Source organism: Schistocerca cancellata, chromosome 4 (genome assembly GCF_023864275.1).
Source record: "Schistocerca cancellata isolate TAMUIC-IGC-003103 chromosome 4, iqSchCanc2.1, whole genome shotgun sequence".
Classification (NCBI taxonomy): domain Eukaryota; kingdom Metazoa; phylum Arthropoda; class Insecta; order Orthoptera; family Acrididae; genus Schistocerca; species Schistocerca cancellata.
Window position 1 is genome coordinate 734,508,256 of NC_064629.1, and position 20,402 is coordinate 734,528,657.

The window sequence follows — 20,402 nt, forward strand, 5'->3', positions numbered from 1 at the left end:
TTTAGCGACGAAGCGTCATTCACCAACAGTGGTAACGCAAACCGGCATAATATGCACTATTGGGCAACGGAAAGTCCACGATGGCTGCGACAAGTGGAACATCAGCGACATTGGCGGATTAATGTATGGTGCGGCATAATGGGAGGAAGGATAATTGGCCCCCATTTTATCGATGGCAATCTAAATGGTGCAATGTATGCTGATATACTACGTAATGTTCTACCGATGTTACTACAAGATGTTTCACTGCATGACAGAATGGCGATGTTCTTCCAACATGATGGATGTCCGTCACATAGCTCGCTTGCGGTTGAAATGGTATTGAATAGCATATTTCATGACAGGTGGATTGGTTGTCGAAGCACCATACCATGGTACGCACGTTCACCGGATTTGACGTCCCCGGATTTCTTTCTGTGGGGAAAGTTGGAGGATATTTGCTATCGTGATCCACCGACAACGCCTGACAACATGCGTCAGAGCATTGTCAATGCATGTGCGAACATTGCAGAAGGCAAACTACTCGCTGTTGAGAGGAATGTCGTTACACATATTGCCAAATGCATTGAGGTTGACGGACATCATTTTGAGCATTTATTGCATAAATGTGGTATTTACAGGTAATCGCTCTGTAACAGCACGCGTTCTCAGAAATGCTAAGTTCACAAGGGTACATGTATCACATTGGAACAACCGAAATAAAATGTTCAAACGTACCTACGTTCTGTATTTTAATTTAAAAAACCTACCTGTTAACAACTGTTCGTCTGAAATTGTGAGCCATATGTTAGTGACTACGACAGCGCCATCTGTCACAAAGCGAAAAAAGTGGTCCTACACCTGGAGTTATGGTCTGGGGTGCGGGAGCCCTCTCGTGGTTATCACACGCACCCTGACTGCACGTTTGACCATTCCACTGGGTGTTTTCCAACAGAAAAACACTCGTCCACATACCGTTGTTAGACCCTAACATGCTCTACAGTGTGTCTACATGTTGACTTGGTCTGCTCGATCACCAGATCTGTCTCTAATCGAGCACATATGGGGACATCAACGGACGACAACTCCGATTTTATCATTCACAACCAGTATTAACCGTCCCTGTACTGAAGGACTAAGTGCAACAGGCTGGAAATCCATCCCAAAAACTGACTTCCGGGACCTGTACAACACAATGCATGTACGTTTGCATGCTTCCATTCAACATTCTGGTGGTTACACCAGGTTATTAATGTACCAGCACTGCATCAGCATTTTCTACGGGCTATCTCGTGCTTATACAGGATGGTCGGAAATCCCGTTACAAACTTCTAGCACATGTAGAGGGTAGTGTGAACGTAACATTTTGAATAGGAACCTACGTCCGGAAATGTATCGTTTCCGTTCTACGACAGTTTCAATGCACATGATTATCTCATCCACACCCACATGAGGAATGTACTTGGGCATGACCCAGTACAATTGTTGCAATCCATTTGAAAAGAGTACTGACTCGTTCCGTTATTACTTACGCATTTGCATTACAACTTGCACCTTATGGTTTACATTAGTCGACAACAAAAAGAACCAAGCATCTACGGCACCAGCCGCAACGTACCGATGCATTACAACAGCGGCTAGATGTGGCGACCACCATCGTTGTTACACACATTGTACCTCCGAAGCATGTTCTGGTACACTCTCTGCATCCCACCTGGCGTCTCTTTAATGTCTTGTGCAACGGCCAGAACTCGTGCCAGCAGTTCTTCCTCTGTCTCTACAGGTGTCTCATAAATTAGGCTCTTCATACGACCCCACAAGAAGTATTCCATAGGAGGTTAAATCCGGCGATCGTGGCAGCCACGCGGTTGGACCACCACGGCCTATCCATCTTTCACCATCCCGTCTGTTGAGACAGCCAGTGAAAAGTGAGGTGGTGCTCCGTCATGCTGAAACCACATTTCCTGACGGACATTCAATGCCACAGCTTCCAAGAACGGGTCCATTACGTGTCGTAGGATGACTAAGTATGCGGGACCCGTGCGCTTGGATGGAAGGAGGTATGGTCCAATCACATGACCGTCCAGAATACCAGCCCACACATTAATTCCAAACCTGTCTTGAAATCCCTGAAGATGCGTGGCAATAGGGTTTTCGTCCTCCCAGACATGGCTATTTCGAGCATTCAGAACACAATCCCTTGTGAATCTACATTCATCTGTGAAGGGGACTCGACGTGGAAACAGGGGCGCATCGATGCAACGGTGCAGGAACCATGTGCAGAGGGCGACGCGTTGTGGAAAGTCTGCTGGACCCATAGCGTGTACCCTTTGTTAGTGGTACGGATGTAATTGTTGCTCATGCAGGGCGTCCAAGACGGTACTGTGACTAACAGGCATTGCACGCGCAATTGTTCGCGAACTCGTTGACGGGCTATCTTCTATGCGACGCAGTAAACTTTCTTCAAATTCGGGAGTGCGGCGTCGCCATGGAGCACCACAATCCTCTCTCCTCACGGCGAAGGTACCCGTTTTCGTAGCCGTTCTATAACTTGGGCAAACAGTTTGTGCGATGGAGTGTGAAGGTGTGGAAAACGTTCGTGATACAGCCGACTAGCAGCTCTTCCGTTACCTCCAGCTTCGCCATACACGAGGAGCATGTCTGTGTATTCCGCAAACGTGTACTGCACCATGCTTCCTCTACCGGTGATGCACGGGTATTGACTTGGCCTCACAACAAAGCGGACAGTAAGTGACATCTGGGGATCGTTTGACGTAGTACACGTCATCATGTCTACCCTGTTGCATATCAAGACAGGGAACTCTGAGACGTTTCTCTTGCCCTAAGTAGACGTTGACGAGGTACACATCTGAATTGAAACTGTCGTAGAACGGAAACGATACTATTCCGCCGGCCGGAGTGGCCGAGCGGTTCTAGGCGCTTCAGTCTGGAACCGCGCGACCGCTACGACCGCAGGTTCGAATCCTGCCTCGGGCATGGATGTGTGTGATGTCCTTAGGTTAGTTAGGTTTCTAAGTTCTAGGGGACTGGTGACCTAAGATGTTAAGTTCCATAGCGCTCAGAGCTATTTTGATACTATTCCGGACATTCCTATTCAAAATGTTCTGTACTCACTACTAGAAGTTTGTAACGGGAATTTCCGATCACCCTGTATTACTCTGAGATCTTTCAACGTCAATTACTTAGATGTGTTACGTAGAGAAATGTATTCCCGAAGTTTAGTTACTTACGTTAATTATTTTTTGGTGTTGCGATTTCTTTCCGTCAGTTTATTTACAATATACACAAGTGATCTAGTGGATAAAGTCGGAGGCTCCGTGATGTTCTCCGTAGTTGATGTGGTTGTCTATAAGAAGGTGGCAAAGTTGGAGGACAGTAGTAATTGCACGGAGACCTGCAAGGTTTGGCAGTTGAACCTAAACATAAATACACTGCCTGTGAAAACAAGTGCAGCTCCCAGAAGTGGAGAAGGAAACAAAAAGAAGCATCACAGGTTGTGAGGGTGTGTGATGTTATGACAGTGGTTACTGGATGAAGTGAAATTTGCAGAAGACTTATCAGTATGACGCTGCATGCCTTGTGGCTTGAATGTATGCACTGATTTTGTTTGGAAGGGTGTCAAAAAGCCGTTGTATACTGCCATGAAGCAAACTGACACACAACTGTTGTAACTGGTCTTTGATATCCTTGATACTAGCACTGGGGAGTCTGAGCTTGTCCCATACATATTTTATCTGGAACCGATCAGGGAACTCGCCGGTCGCAGTATCACGTGTCATGGGTGGAGCAGCCCTGCCCTTTTCAAAAATGGCACCAGGTTACTGTCGCATGAGAGGTGACGCATGAAGACGCATGAGGACGTTGGCGTACCGTCGTGTCGTTACAATTACCTCAATCACTATCAGCTGTGATCTGAAGTCATGTCCGAAGACTAACCACACCTTGGGCCCAGGATTAACACCGCTGTTCCGCTCCAAAATATTGGAAGAATGTGATCTCTCCCCAGGTCTCGCCATACTAGCCGACGATGGTCATTTGGATAGTGCAGCACGACGATTCATCAGTAGACACATGCTTCCCGGTTACGGCACCTCCCTAGGCACATCCGTTTGTGTTGTGGTGTTGATGGCATCCTTAGCATGAGACAAGTCCATAGTCCATCCGTTGCTAATCTCCGACCGATGGTGTGTGGGTGACACAGAATGATTCAGGGAATCCATTACTTGCTCTCGGATGGCACTCGTAGTTGTGAAGGTTTTACGCTGCACGTGGTATGTAATACAGCTCTCCTCCCTTGAGATGGTCAGCCGGCCGTAGTGGCCGTGCGGTTCTAGGCGCTACAGTCCGGAACCGAGCCACCGTTCCGGTCGTAGGTTCGAATCCTGCCTCGGGCATGGATGTGTGTGATGTCCTTAGGTTAGTTAGGTTTAATTAGTTCTAAGTTCTAGGCGACTGATGACCTCAGAAGTTAAGTCGCATAGTGCTCAGAGTCATTTGAACCATTTTGAGATGGTCAGTAGTTGTGTACCAGGATCTTGATGACAAGTATACCAGCTCTTTAGTTCCTAAGCAGTCCAACATCGGGCCAGTGTCACATCCTAACGTATGACAAATCTGCATGTTGGACTAATCGACCAGCCAGCCAAATCGAGACCGACAATGAATCCCCTGTCAGGTGCTGATAACACACTCTCAGGGGATTGCGTGGCATCTCCATGTGCTTCAAAGTGATTTATCAACATGTGACGATGCCCCTTATATACCCTACCAGGCCCAGTAACAGCACTAAACACGAACACCACTATTGCACTTTGGTTGCTGTGCTACCCGTCACACAGAATTGCAGCTCTAATCATATACATACCTGCCGTGATATCTACTTGTATGAAGTTATGCTGATATCCGATGATGCCTTTTTATTGCTTCACCTTTGTCAGGCAGTATAAATGTACCCTACCGAGCATAAATAGGTGAAGGAAATAACTACCACTGGAGTCATGACAAATCAGTGGAAATAAGAGATTATCGTAAAATATCTAAGAGCAACCATCTGGAACGACCGGAAGTGGAAGTACTACATACAACAAACTGTATGTCAGGCTGACATTTATTGGGAGAATCTTAAGGAAATGTAATTCATTCACGAAATAAGTGGCTTGTAAAACACTTTTTCAACCAATTTCTCGTCAGACTGGGATCCTTGCCAGGTTGGTTTAACAGAAGAGGTAGAGAAGATCCAACGAAGTGTGTTGTCGCCGCCAGACACCACACTCGCTAGGTGGTGGGCTTTAAATCGGCCGCGGTCCGTTAGTATACGTCGGACCCGCGTGTCGCCACTATCAGTGATTGCAGACCGAGCGCCGCCACACGGCAGGTCTAGAGAGACTTCCTAGCACTCGCCCCAGTTGTACAACCGACTTTGTTAGCGACGGTTTACTGACAAGATACGCTCTCATTTGCCGAGACGATAGTTAGCATAGCCTTCAGCTACGTCATTTGCTACGACCTAGCAAGGCGCCATTACCAGTTACTATTGATATTGCGAATAATGTACCGTCAAGAGCGACGTTCACCATTAATGGATTGAAGTTAAGTATTCCACCAGCTACGTCCGTTTTTTCTAAATTCTAATTTCCTTGTACTGTTCCAGACCTCACGCCAGCCTGCGTGAGCTAAAGCGCGTGCCTTTCGGCTTCCTCTAGTAACACGGTGTTGGCTCTCCTGCCAACCACAAAACGAAGGTCGGTGCTCTTCTTCACAGCGTCATTTATTTGGCGTTACAACATGACAGAGGCGCCCAACAAACTCCAACGGTAGACGCTTCGAGGCAGCCGTTGTGCACCACGGAGAGGTTTACTACTGAAATTTCGAGAGAGTACGTCCTAGGAAGAGCTGGACGACATATTGCTTCCTCCCACATACGTCTCGCGAAATGACCACAAAGAGAAACTACAGCTAATACGGAAGTTTAGCATCATTTTCCCACGCGCCATTCACAAATGCAACGGAGAACTGGGGACACGATAATGCCATCGGAAGAACCCTACGCAACGCACAGTATGATGGGTTACGGAGTGTAGATGTACATGTCGATTACTTAAATAAATGAACATTACAATACAATAGCTCAAGTCTCCTCTATTGTCGCGGATGTGTCAATTAAATTGTCACTGACAGTTTACCTTCATTGGCAGTTTGTAAGATTCTCTTGACAGTAGAGCAACACAACATCACAAAGTTCACCGATTTCAGACATATTAAAATACAAAGGGGAACTAAAAGACGTCGGTGCATTGTAAATGCACGATGTCAAAGTTAGCGTAAGGAAGGCTATGCGTGAAGCGTTCAGTGAATTCGAAAGTAAAATTCTATGTACCGACTTGACAGAAAATCCTAGGAAGTTCTGGTCTTACGTTAAATCAGTAAGTGGCTCGAAACAGCATATCCAGACACTCCGGCATGATGATGGCATTGAAACAGATGATGACACGCGTAAAGCTGAAATACTAAACACCTTTTTCCAAAGCTGTTTCACAGAGGAAAACCGCACTGCAGTTCCTTCTCTAAATCCTCGCACAAACGAAAAAATGGCTGACATCGAAATAAGTGTCCAAGGAATAGAAAAGCAACTGGAATCACTCAACAGAGGAAAGTCCACTGGACCTGACCGGATACCAATTCGATTCTACACAGGCGTTCGATACAGTTCCGCTCTGTCGCCTGATAAACAAAGTAAGAGCCTACGGAATATCAGACCAGCTGTGTGGCTGGATTGAAGAGTTTTTAGCAAACAGAACACAGCATGTTGTTATCAATGGAGAGACGTCTACAGACGTTAAAGTAACCTCTAGCGTGCCACAGGGGAGTGTTATGGGACCATTGCTTTTCACAATGTATATAAATGACCTAGTAGATAGTGTCGGAAGTTCCATGCGGCTTTTCGCGGATGGTGCTGTAGTATACAGAGAAGTTGCAGCATTAGAAAATTGTAGCGAAATGCAGGAAGATCTGCAGCGGATAGGCACTTGGTGCAGGGAGTGGCAACTGACCCTTAACATAGACAAATGTAATGTATTGCGAATACATAGAAAGAAGGATCCTTTATTGTATGATTATATGATAGCGGAACAAACACTGGTAGCAGTTACTTCTGTAAAATATCTGGGAGTATGCGTGTGGAACGATTTGACGTGGAATGATAATATAAAATTAATTGTTGGTAAGGCGGGTACGCCGGCCGAAGTGGCCGTGCTGTTCTAGGCGCTACAGTCTGAAACCGCGTGGCCGCTACGATCAAAGGTTCGAATCCTGACTCCTTAGGTTAGTTAGGTTTAAGTAGTTCTAAGTTCTAGGGGACTTATGACCACAGCAGTTAAGTCCCATAGTGCTCAGAGCCAAGGAGGGTACCAGGTTGAGATTCATTGGGAGAGTCCTTAGAAAATGTAGTCCATCATCAAAGGAGGTGGCTTACAAAACACTCGTTCGACCTATACTTCAGTATTGCTCATCAGTGTGGGATCCATACCAGATCGGGTTGACGGAGGAGATAGAGAAGATCCAAAGAAGAGCGGCGCGTTTCGTCATAGGGTTATTTGATAAGCGTGATAGCGTTACGGAGATGTTTAGCAAACTCAAGTGGCAGGCTCTGCAAGAGAGGCGCTCTGCATCGTGGTGTAGCTTGCTCGCCAGGTTTCAAGAGGGTGCGTTTCTGGATGAGGTATCGAATATATTGCTTCCCCCTACTTATGCCTCTCGAGGAGATTACGAATGTAAAATTAGAGAGATTCGAGCGCGCACGGATGCTTTCAGACAGTCGTTCTTCCCGCGAACCATACGCGACTGGAACAGAATAGGGAGGTAATGACAGTGGTACGTAAAGTGCCCTCCGCCACACACCGTTGTGTGGCTTGCGGAGTATAAATGTGGATGTAGGTGTAGATGTAAACACGTCGAAAACAAACTTCTGGACTGAGATTTTTAGTTACTAAGTCAGTTACTTGTTCTGAAGGTCATATTCACGATATACGTTATGATGTCAACAGAACGAACATTGAAAACACACACACACAAACGCACACACACAAACACTTCAAGAACTTCCTTTTGGTAAAGAAGAAGTTGTTGAAGAGAAACATCTTCAATCTACATTTGAAAGAACTGCTATCTGTCAGACATTTTATTTCCATCGGTAGATTGTCAAAGAGTTTTGCAGCTGTATATTTCACACCTTTCTCTGCCAAAGTTAGATTCATTCAATCGAAATGCAAGTTAGTTTTCCTTGTAGTGTTGTACTTGCGGATATCTCTGATATTTTCAAACTGAGATTTATACCATGCTGATCGTATTATTTCGTCCAACCGCTATACATTTAATGGACTTTATAGCGAAGTAAAATGGATACGATGGAGGTATATTACTTTCGAATAATGTACTCGCTGGAACAGAACGATGATTTACTCCCTACACATACATGTTTATCAATTGAAGACATAAAGTCTGTTAATCAGTCCGCGATCATTTTATGTATAGCACTTTTTTTCACAAGTCCGTCTTGATCACATAGATTTCTTTACACTTTATGACCGGTTTCGGCTTTATATCAGAATGTTTTAACGATTTGAAGATGGCGATAAGCTGAAATCGGTCATAAAGTGTAAAGAAATCTATGTGTTCAAGACGGACTTGTGAAAATAAAAGTGACATGTATGTGTTTCGAACCCCGATAACGTACGCCTGCTGTATCTACAGTTTGATGAAAATATTCCTGATTCTGTGCTTACTCAAAGTATCTTTGATTGATGTGCTTCAAACGCCTCTTGCAAGTAAAGTGTTAAAGCACGGAACGTACTGCCTTCACGTAATTGGGACCCAAAGCAGTTACGCAGCTTTTGAAGCAACAGGTTGGCGGCTCAGTCTTGCAACTGTGAACTCTGATCTGTGTCAGCAACAGTTCTGCATGAAGAACTCCAGCACCATATCACTTGGGGGGGGGGGGGGGGGGGGAGGGAGAGAGATCTTTGGGCACTGTTGTGATGATAAGATTTTCATGTGCGTGCTCATGAACGTCAACGGTAGTTATGAAATTATAACATTATGAACGGAGAACTGCAGTGGAATGTAATGTACAGGGAATAGGCAAAATAATGTGAACAGTGATAATAATGGGATGGTTGTGTTTGACGGTCAACAACGCAGTTAAGGCACGTGTCGCGCTGGACTGTGCGTGTTCAGTACATCAGTGCAGGTTGTTTAACAGTAGTGCACACTTCGTATTTGTATTCAGAGACCGAGATCGAAGTGGAATGAAAGACCTAGTAGAGTTTCAACGAGGGCAGGTTGTGGGGGGCCGATTAACTGCAGCATCAGTAAACAAGACAGCCAAGTTACTGAATGTTTCAAGAGCAACTGTTTCAACAGTCATGACAGCCTACACAAGAATGGAAAGACATCATCGCGTAAACGTAATAGTTGGCGCAAATCAAAACTAAATGATAGAGAGCGTCATACGCTAACACGAATTGTGTCAAAACAACACAAAAAGACGGCGGCTAAAGTGACTGCAGACCTCGACAGCCATGTTAGAGACCCCGTATCTATCGACAGTGTCCGCCGAGAATTCCATATGGTTGAACTGCTATACCGAAACCATTAATGATGACAACCAACGTAAAGTAGCGTAAAACATGGTGTCATGGGCATAAATCCTGGACGGCTGATCAATGGAAACACGTCATATTGTCAAACGAGTCAACGTTTTCGTTATTTCGAACATAGGGCCGGGTTTACGTCTGGAGAACGCTACAAGAAGCCCACAATCCTGATTGATTGATTCCAACGGTTAAGCATGGAGGTGGAAGTGTGATGGTGTGGACAGCCATATCATGGTATTCTGATGGTCCCATCATTACTCTCAAAGGCCGTGTTACAGCCAACGATTATGTGAACATTTTAGGTGAACTGGTGCACACCATGATTCAAATGTTGTGCCCCAACAATGATGCCATATTTCAGGCCGGTAATGCACCGATTTACACAGCCAGGAAAGTACAATCGTGATATGAGGAGCATACAACTGAAATGCAGCGTCTTCCCTGGCTAGCACAGTCCCTGGATTTGAACATTATCGATCGAACCCTTGTGGGCCGCGTTGGAGGGCAGACTCCGGAGCATATTTCTGCCTCCCTCGTCACTACAGGGGTTATAAGAGGTTCTGATCGAAGGATGGCAAAACATTCCGCTGGAGACTATACAATCATTATATGCCAGTATTCTAAGTAGAATCTCAGCTGTATTACGGGCAAATGGGGGTCCAACCCCTTATTAATGAAACATTCCCAAGTACAAGTGTTCACATTATTTTTCCTATCCCCTGTATACTGACGTTGTCAGTCAACACGTAACGGAATATAACAGTGTCACAAACAACTTGAGGAGAAAGCTATCTTAACCCCTTAGTGCCGAATGTCGCAAATTCGCATCATACCAATGCTGTGCTAATAATTGGAAGGTTAACTGTTTTAGAGCGGCACTCTCTCTGCATAAAGCTACCAACGCTTTTGAAAAGTGCTGCTCTCAAGAATGGCTTCAAATGGCTCTGAGCACTATGGGACTCAACATCTTAGGGCATAAGTCCCCTAGAGCCTAGAACTACTTAAACCTAACTAACCTAAGGACATCACACACACCCATGCCCGAGGCAGGATTCGAACCTGCGACCGTAGCAGTCCCGCGGTTCCGGACTGCAGCGCCAGAACCTCACGGTCACCGCGGCCGGCAGTGCTGCTCTCTCCAGAGTATTTCGAGTACCTCTAAAGCGCCAAGATATTTGGTTTTTATCTTTTATTTAGAAATTTACACAGGTGTTGCGGGATTAAAAGAGCGTCTTTGTTGACGCTGCTATCACTGAGCACTTATAGCATAATGCGTTGGAACCATAGGTCTTTGTCATTCCAACATAACGAAGAGAAAATAAACGCCCCTTTACACGGGTGCTAAGGAATTCAGCAGCAGCCAGTTAAACAGACACGTTTTGTCATTTTAGAGTCACCATGTGTACGTTAGCGCAATCAGCTATACGGGTGTTCAGCGCATAGACGAATATCTGTACTGGTCATTTGATCGAATTCATGTAGTGCTGGGTATTTGCCAAAAGCTTCAAACATTGCTTCCTATAGTACTGAAATCATTGTATTTCGCTACTAGGTTGAAGCCTGCCTTAACAACGCTCCTAATGGCATCACTGAAGAATAAATACCTTTGTGGGAAAAAGTAGCTAGCTACACAGTCGTGCTTTGCTCACAAAAACAGCCTTCATAACAGTGAGACCAAAACACGAAGCTTCCTTGTATCTGTATAACTATAAAATCATGGCGTGATACCACGAAGTTAAAGGTGACTCTCCCGTCTCTCTATAAAAACGATACCACAGGTCTTGTGCAAGTTAATGGTGAAAGAGAAAGTGTTTTTTTTTCATTTTTCATGTTTTATTTTCCGTCCCTGGAGTGAAAGAGAAACATCAGTCTCATTTAGTTTAGCAGAAGGCGACAGCGATTGCTATGGTCGATTAGCATTACATATAGTGGCCTACTTGCGTTTTATGATACGACACGTAATCTGTACGCTAAACAGAGGACTAGGGAAAGGGGCCTTAGTTTGACAGAAGGCGAGTGGAAGCTATATGAAGTCGTTCTCAGGTTTGTTTAGACGTCACCGTCCGAATACTTACAAGCCATGGACTCGAACAGTGTAGCAACAGTATGCCTTCATATTCCTGTGAATAATTAAACATGTCCACGGGTAGGATCCGAAGGGTAAAACCAGTGTTATGACCTTCAGGATGCAGAATTTATTTATTTATGTATTTATTTATTCTTTGCTTTTAAACCTATTATATGGGAATCTAACACAACCGATATAAATCATATCTTCGCGGATAATAACAAATTTATGTACAGTATTAATTATTTATACCTGGTACTTACACAGCAAATAACGGACAGCTGAAAGGTGGAAGGAATGTGCAACAGGTTAGGAAATACCCTCAAAAGAAGAAAACAGTAGGTATCGGACAGGAGATCCGGGTGGCGTTTCTGTTGCCCCTCGACGTCCAATAACTTTCCCCTCCAAATACTTCGTCAACGCAGTTTCGCACAGCTGTTGCGTAATGCGCCGGGGCATCTTGTTGAGAGTAAAGTGAGATGAAGTCGTCGGAGGTTATTTGTAGTCCCAGAATGGGATAGGTAGTCAGCATTTTCAGGTAGTTCTCTCCAATTGCTCTTACATCAGACAACAGAGGCTCAGTTGCTCCGGACATGAGATACTATCCCATACGTTAACAGCTGGCTGATTTAACTGCCTCTAAAAACAAATCTTTCGTTCTCTGTATACTAAGCGTACAATTTCCTGTTGAAATGACCTGATAATCTGAAAGTAAAGTTGCCTCATCACTCCAAATTATCTTACAAAACAACTCATTATTACCTTCTCTAAATTCATGTAACACTGTCTCGCAAAACTGAAGCCTACGATCAGGATCGTCTTCCAATAGCCCATTTATGAGATGAGGTACGTAACGTTCGAATTTGGGTTTATCTAAAACTCTCGGCGCAGAACTTCTAGAAATATCTTGTTCGAGAGACAGACTACGAATAGACTTATAGCGCTCTGGATAACAGCTTCTACAACTTTAAGCTTAGTTCAATCACTTGTGACGGCGTACCTAACCTGTGGAAATACACTGAAGCTCCACTTTCCGCAAAATATTTCCGTAAATTGAGACAGCCTTCCTTGTAGGTGGAACAGTGTTGAAATTATAATTCCACTCATTTATTATTAACTGATACCACGTTCTTAAAGCAAAACTCTTTCTTCATTAGGAAACATATTTACAATAGGCTAGAACCAATAACGAACAATGTCAATGATGTTTGATCAGATAGCAGTAAACTCTGGTGTTTCTAGCAATAATTACGAGGGGCGTTTGAAAAGTCCGTGCAAAGATAAAAACTGCTTACGTGTTTGGGTAAACCTTTTTTATTTTTCGACAGTCTCCTTTTAGACTTATACACTTCGTCCAACGCTGTTATAATTTGATGATCCCTTCCGAATAATAGGAATTGTCCAAGTCTGCAAAATAGCTACTAGTTGTTGCAATCACCTCCTCGTTTGAATAAAATCTTTGTCCCGCCAGCCATTTCTTCAAATTGGGAAGCAAATAGTACTCCGAGGGAGCCAAGTCTGGAGAATAGGTGGGATGTGAAATGAGTTGGAATCCTATTTCCATTAATTTTGCAACCACAACTGCTGAGGTGTGCGCTGGTGCATTGTCATGATGGTAAAGGACTTTTTTGCTGTCCAATCGCCGGCGTTTTTCTTGCAGCTCGGTTTTCAAACGGTCCAGTAACGATGAATAATATGCACCTGTAATAGTTTTACCCTTTTCCAGATAGTCGATGAGTATTATTCCTTGAGAATCCCAAAAGACACTCACCATAACCTTTCCGGCCGAAGGAATGGTCTTCGCCCTTTTTGGTGCAGATTCTCCCTTGGTTACCCGTTGCTTGGATTGTTGATTGGTCTCAGGAGTATAGTAATGTATCCATGTTTCATCCACAGTGACCAAACTACGCTTAAAGTCCTGCGGATTCTTCCTGAGCAGCTTCAAACCATCCTTGCAACACTTCACACGATTCCGTTTTTAGTCAAGCGTGAGCAATCGCGGAGCCCATCTTGCGGATAGCTTTCTCATGTCCAAATATTTATGAAAAATATTATGTGCCCGTTCATTCGAGATGCCCACAGCACTAGCAATATCACGCACTGTAACTCTTCTGTCGTCCATCACCATATCATGGATTTTATCAATTGTTTCTGGAGTCTTAACCTCCACAGGGCGTCTAGAACGTTCAGCATCACTTGTGCCCATATGGCCACTCTGAAAATTTTGAAACCACTTATAAACTGTTCTAATCGAAGGTGCAGAGTCGCCGTAATGTTTATCAAGCTTCTCTATAGTCTCCTGAAGCGTTTTGCCTTTCCTAAAGTAATGTTTAATCACCACACGAAATTCTTTTTCGTCCATTTTTTGACAATCACTCGACTACCTTGAATCACACGAATGCCAAACACAAAGAAATAGACCAATATGTCTGAAACTTGGTGTGCGTTCTTCCCAAAGATGCTACTAACTAAACATGATCTCGATACGTGCCGGTGGTGCCATCTCTCGGACTTTGCACGGACTTTTCAAACGCCCCTCGTATCTGGCAAAAAAAATTATAGCAGTGCACTCTGTAGTTTCTATATCAAAAATGATTACCTTAATGTTATCAGTGAGTTACGATGGGTAATGACTTTTGGACCACCCTGTATATATGCTCTAGGGTACTGTGTGCTCCGCGATACATCACTGCCGCTTTCTAACATTCAAGGAATAATTTCGTATTTATTCATTTATGACACACTATCAAACATAAACAAGGATTTTTAACGAACTTGCTGCTTTTCTCTAAAATAAAGTATCGATTGTCCCTCCTAAGAGTTGTCAGGTGCATTTTATCACTACTCATCACGTCTTTCATGTGATATCAAGTGCCGACGGAAAGCGGAAATTTGCCGTTTTGTTTCCCATTACAGACAAATTATTTTTAAAGCGGATGTACCTGTTTGATACAGCTGTCAGAAATTAGTCTAGGGCAACATTTGCCCTATCGTGATGTATTAATACGGAAGTAAAACACGAAGAATAACTGGTACTCCAGCAGCGATCGAGCAGTATTGCTGCATGGCGGTAACAGTCAGTGCGGGACATTGCGGTACTGGCTATTCTTCGTGGACCACTGTCCCTGTTAATGCGTATCGATGAAACGAATATCGCACTAGACTAATTTGGGAGAGCTCAATTGTACGGGCACGTAAAATTCCGCTTTTAAAAGTAATGTTGCTTCTAACGGCAAACAAACCGACTCTTTTCATCGATATTGGGCGTCGCATGATGGACACGATGGGCTGATTCCAGCTACAAACTACAAAAACTAAGTTGCAATTATCTGACGAAACACCAGAGGGAATGCACCTTTCTCTCAAAGGGATGGGGGTGTGTGTGAAAACGAAGCGTAACTTACGACATGCAAATAGGCAGACTACATTCATCCAGTATATGAAAATGAGAGCATATGTACAGTGTAGCCAGAAACAGTCTGAAAAGCTTGTAAGGCTGTTGCAGTGGCGGTTGGACCGAGAAATAATCGTTAAAAAACTCGATACGGTGCTCCGTTTCCGAGTTAATTAGCACTGAAGTTAGCCAATCAGGCCGTTGCGGGTGCAGATTCAAGCGGCTCGCAAGATAAAATTAGCGATAGTTGTCCTCATAACGTAGATGATAGCGGACTGTCCAATTTTTGTATCGCTCTCTTGTTGGTTTAAGGAAACCAAACGAAGAATACGTTTGGTGACACCATATCTGGTGGGCCGCTTGAATTTGCACACGCAAGGACCTGATTGGTTAACTTTAATATTAATTAACTCAGAAGTAGCGAGACGTATCGAATTTTTTTCTTAACAATTATTTCTCAGCACAACCTACCCTGCAACATACATACTAGCTTTACAGACTATGTTTCTGACCATCCTGTACATATAGACTGGGTGATTCAGCTGCCCGTACTGACTCGTTTTACGTAACCTGCAGTACGTCAATATCAGGAACGTATCCGGACAGGCGACAGCCATGTAATCGATACAAATTCCCTCTCAAAGCTTTGGCCGACTGTTAGCAAATGGAATTATACTGTAAAAAATATATGTGAAGACTGGCCGTGACTTACTTCTGTCATTCTTACCCAAGTGTCTCCAATCTTTCTTTGTGTAATTAAGAGTGTAGTCATACAGGTTTTGGATGTCTCTGTAAGTTTACTCCATTTGCTTTCGTAAATGGTTCAGAATTTATATACCGGGTAGTTGTTAGTTGCACTCTTCCCATTTTTATACCTCCTTTTCATTTCGTTGGTTCTGATGGTGAAACGCACTTTATAAGGCGACGTTTCCATCTACGAAAGGTTAAGTGCAATAAATGAAATAAACTGAAAAAGACATGCGAGACTTGTATGACTACACCCGCAATTACAAAAATAGTTTATTGGAGACACTTGGATGAGTGCGACAGAAGTAAGATATCTTGATCCAAAAATACCGTGCAACCCATGGCCAAACCTTAATTGTATATTTTACATTGTGATTCCGTTTGCTGACAGTCGCCCAAAGCTCTGAGATGGGAAGTTGTGTCGACTACGAGGCTGTCGCCTGTCTGCATACCATTCCTTTAAACCACTCATCGATTTCAACCAAACAGCGGAGGAAAAATCCCATTTAAAGGTTAAATAACTTCTGAAGTAGTGTTAAACGATTGTTCCCCTAACTAACATTCCTTTTAGTAGCTAGTAGAGAATCAATGCATATTACAAAAAATGGATGTAGGTACATGTATACGTATGTTTCACACCTCCTCTTAAACCACTGGACTGATTTTACAAAATTTGGTACGCACATCACTCACTGTCTGGAAAGAACGACTGTGGAGGTAAGAAACACCTACCTCTCAAAGGGGCGGGGGTGCAGGTGGAAAAGAATCTCAGCTCACGACGTGCAGATGGCCATACTACGTTCATCCAGTATTTGACAATGAGAGCACTTAGTGACTTGAAACGAACTTTACACAAAATTTCGAATCTTTGCGACAATTTTTCTCGCTCCTACCTTCCACAAAATGATGAAAAAAGTTCTTCGCTTACTACGTTTTCGCTGTTCATGCAGTAAAACTGCTGCGTCGAGCATGACCTTTTAATTTATTGCTTCTTCACTAATAATTCTGTTTACAATATATTTTTCAGATAGTATTCACGCGTACTACTGGACGTACCTGCAAAATTATGACATTGTACGACACATAGTTATGAAGATATGATGTCACAAACATTGAGCTGCATGAAAACAAAAATGCAGGGCGAAATTCGCTAAAGATGTAGGTGGAATACGTGAACAAATATGTGTAGAAAATTTTAAATATATGTTTAGTAAATGTGACATGTGAGTATGCAGGCAAAGCCATGGGCAAAATGCTCCTCCTATACCCATGGCTCGATTTCAAACAAACTTTGTACAAATATTACTTAGTACACGGAAGAAATACTGTCGGGGTAAGAACCAGGAACCCCCTACAGGGTTGGAGGTGGCAACATGGAGAGAGAAGGGGAAGGAAGAAATCGACAGAGAGGGGGAAGGAGATGATGGATACAGATTTGGGGGAGGAGGAGAACGGTAGAGAGAGGGGGAGGAGGAGATGGGCAAAGAGAGCGGGAAGGAGAGGATAGACTAATGCAGTCGGAAGAAATGCAAACATAAATACATACCTGGGCAACTACAGGTACGGAATTGACACCATGAATCCTGCAGGGCTGTCCATAAATCCGTAAGACTACGAGGGGGTGGAGATCGATTCTGAACAATACGTTGCAAGGCATCCCAAATACGTTCAATAATGTTCATGTCTGGGGAGTTTGGCGGCCAGCGGAAGTGTTTAAACTCAGAAGAATGTTCCTGGAACCACCTTGTAGCAATTCTGAATGTGTGGGGTGTCGCATTGTCCTGCTGGAATTGTCCAGGTCCATTGGGATGCACAATGGACATGAATGGATGCAGGTGATCAGACAGGATGCTTACGTACTTGTCACCTGTCAGAGTCATATCAAGACACACCAGCAGGCCTATATCAATCCTACTGCACATGCCCCAAACCACAACAGAGCCTCCACAAGCTTGAACAGTCTCTTGCTGACATGCAGGGTCCATGGATTCATGATGATGTCTCCATATCCCTATACGTTCATCCGATCGATACAATATGAAACGAGACTTGTACGACCAGGCAACATATTTCCAGTCATCAACAGTCCAGTAGTCTTTTTAGCCTTTTCCCCGTGGCTCATGTATGTGTTTAACTCATAAGACACCTCCTCATCCCTCTCCTCCCAGTGTCCACTTCTTCATTCCACTGTCCACATCATCCTCTGACCTCTCTCTGTCTATCTCCTGTGCCTCATTCTCATTCTCTCTTCATCTCATCCTGTCCCTCTCTTTGTCCATTTCCTCCACTCCCTCTCTGTGACAATATCTTACTCCTCTTCCTCTAATGATATCCTCTACCTCTCTCTATCTCCACCTCCCACTCTTCCTGTTTTACCTGCCCACTACCCCTCTACACCTTCCATGTGCCTCACGCATTTTCCCCTCCTCTCCTCTTTCTGTAGATTTCCTCCTCCCTGTCGCTCTGTTATTTCCCTCCTCTGTCCATCTCAACCTGTACCCACCCATATTCATAGCATAAAGCAGGTCAATACTACCCCCACAACAGTCCTGCCATGCAGGGTAGGCTACCCATAAGGGGCCTGAAAATTGTTTATTTGCCAGTGACATACAGACCACCATACAAAGCATGCTGAAACCATTCCAATAAAATATGCTTCTATATAACATACCTGTCACGCAGGGCAGCCTATACGCCAGAGACTGAGCAAAACCCTTTGTTTTCCTCTGTCTGCACTACTATTGGGGCTAGGAGTATATGAACCCCACAGTGCTGATACTTGTGAGGCCTGCTGTTTGTGTGCCAAGTTTGGTTGAAATCGATCCAAGGGTTTGAGAGGAGAACTAGGTCGCTAGTTTAGTACTAATGATAGGCAAGCTTAGTAAACTTAGTCGACTTACTCTCCATCGGCAGTGGAAACTCCGAAGCTGATGGAGTTGTTACTGCCGTCAGCACCGTCGTCCTGGTAGAGAAGTGTCACATCCTTGCCCAGCGACACACTCAGCTGCTCGTCGCCCATGTCGTCGTAGATAGTGAACAGCACCGCATGCTCCATGCCTGCAGCACAGTGCCCTTGTCTCAAATGCTGAACTGTGTACTTCATGGCACAACACAGCTGCTTTCAAATAGTCAAGATATAATTTAGCACTTACTCATTTACCATACACTATCAAATGTAAAAGCAAAATTTTAACTAATGCTCTATTTTTTTGTAAGTAAGGTTGTATATATTGATTAATATACACTCTGTGATTAAAAAAAGAAGCACCCAGAAGAGGGGGGCGGGGCGAAGGAAACAAAATTACACTACATGGGTTGAGAGGGTATGTAATATTATTTCAGTGATTACAAAATTGACTCAAATTTACAAATAACTTGGCAGTATGAGCCTACTTATCAGTATGATGTTGCACCCATGTGTGAAATTGGTCCACAACTGTTGTAACTGCTACTTGAAATCTTGGATACTGGCATTAGGACGGAGCTGATTTTGAACTGGTACCATTCATGTTCTGTTGGGACACATTTGGGCTCTTTCTGGCCACAAGAAGACCTCATCATTGTGCTCACAGTTCTTAACGACATGTACCATGTGTGGATGAGCATTGTCCTGTTGCAAAATAGCACCAGGATACTGTCGCATGAGAGGTGACACACGAGAATGTAGGATGTCCACGATGTATCGTTGTGCTCTCAGAGCTGCCTTAGTTACTACCATCTGTGACCCGATGCCATACTCGAGTGTGGCTATGGTGCTGAGATAGTTGGCTTTTCAAGCCGGCTATCTGGGCAAGCACCCACGCCAGCAAAAGGTTGGCGACAGAAATAAATCGCGCGTAATCGGTCACAGCCATTTGCGCCATACACTATATAAAGGGGTATGTTAGGGTCTTAGTAACCATGTCTTCTGACAACTTACTGAACACTGAGTCTACCTCTGACCTCGCCGAAGCTGCACTTAGTGAATTTTTCGGAAGTACACTACGAAATGGTTTCTACTTTGTACAAATTGAGCACATTTGTAACAATAGGACACCTGGACAATGCTCTCCATTCAATTGACTTAAATATTCCGGATCTGTTGAAATAGGATATTATTTTATATTTTAGAAATGAAAAAATCAGTTATATTCTTTAACATTATCGTTTATCACCAGATTCACAACTCAGAAAATTTACCTATGTTGCGAGAAATTGTAATAGAAGCTTCTATGTTTGGAAGAAAGTTTCGTAATTCAGAAAGGAAACCTTGGAATGAATTATGTGTATTAGCAATGAGTGATATGGAGCCTTTCAATTTCTTTAACAGTGTTTTCAAAATAAGTGTGCAGTATTATTGTATTAAGATCAATAATTCATACTTGAAGAATTCAAGATGGAGAATAAATATTTGTGAGCGGTGTGTAAATGAAATGCTTTCTGTACGACCCAGAGATCTAATTTATAAAATGTTTTGTGTCGACAACATATCACTAGTTGTTAATCCTTTGGAAGTTGTGGAAGGTGTATTTGCACCACCCATTGTAACTAAATATAATTATTG

At 43.7% G+C, this 20,402-nt stretch overlaps 1 protein-coding gene across 1 annotated transcript in view; it reads right to left on the reverse strand.

The window, feature by feature from the left end:
* Positions 1 to 20,402, reverse strand: part of LOC126183837 (collagen alpha-1(XI) chain-like) — a 533,300-nt gene that overhangs the window by 249,309 nt on the left and 263,589 nt on the right. Inside the window, exon 3 of the mRNA XM_049926098.1 lies at positions 18,760 to 18,916. Within this exon, the coding sequence (XP_049782055.1) occupies positions 18,760 to 18,916 (157 nt within the window). The remainder of the gene's footprint in view (positions 1 to 18,759; positions 18,917 to 20,402) is intronic.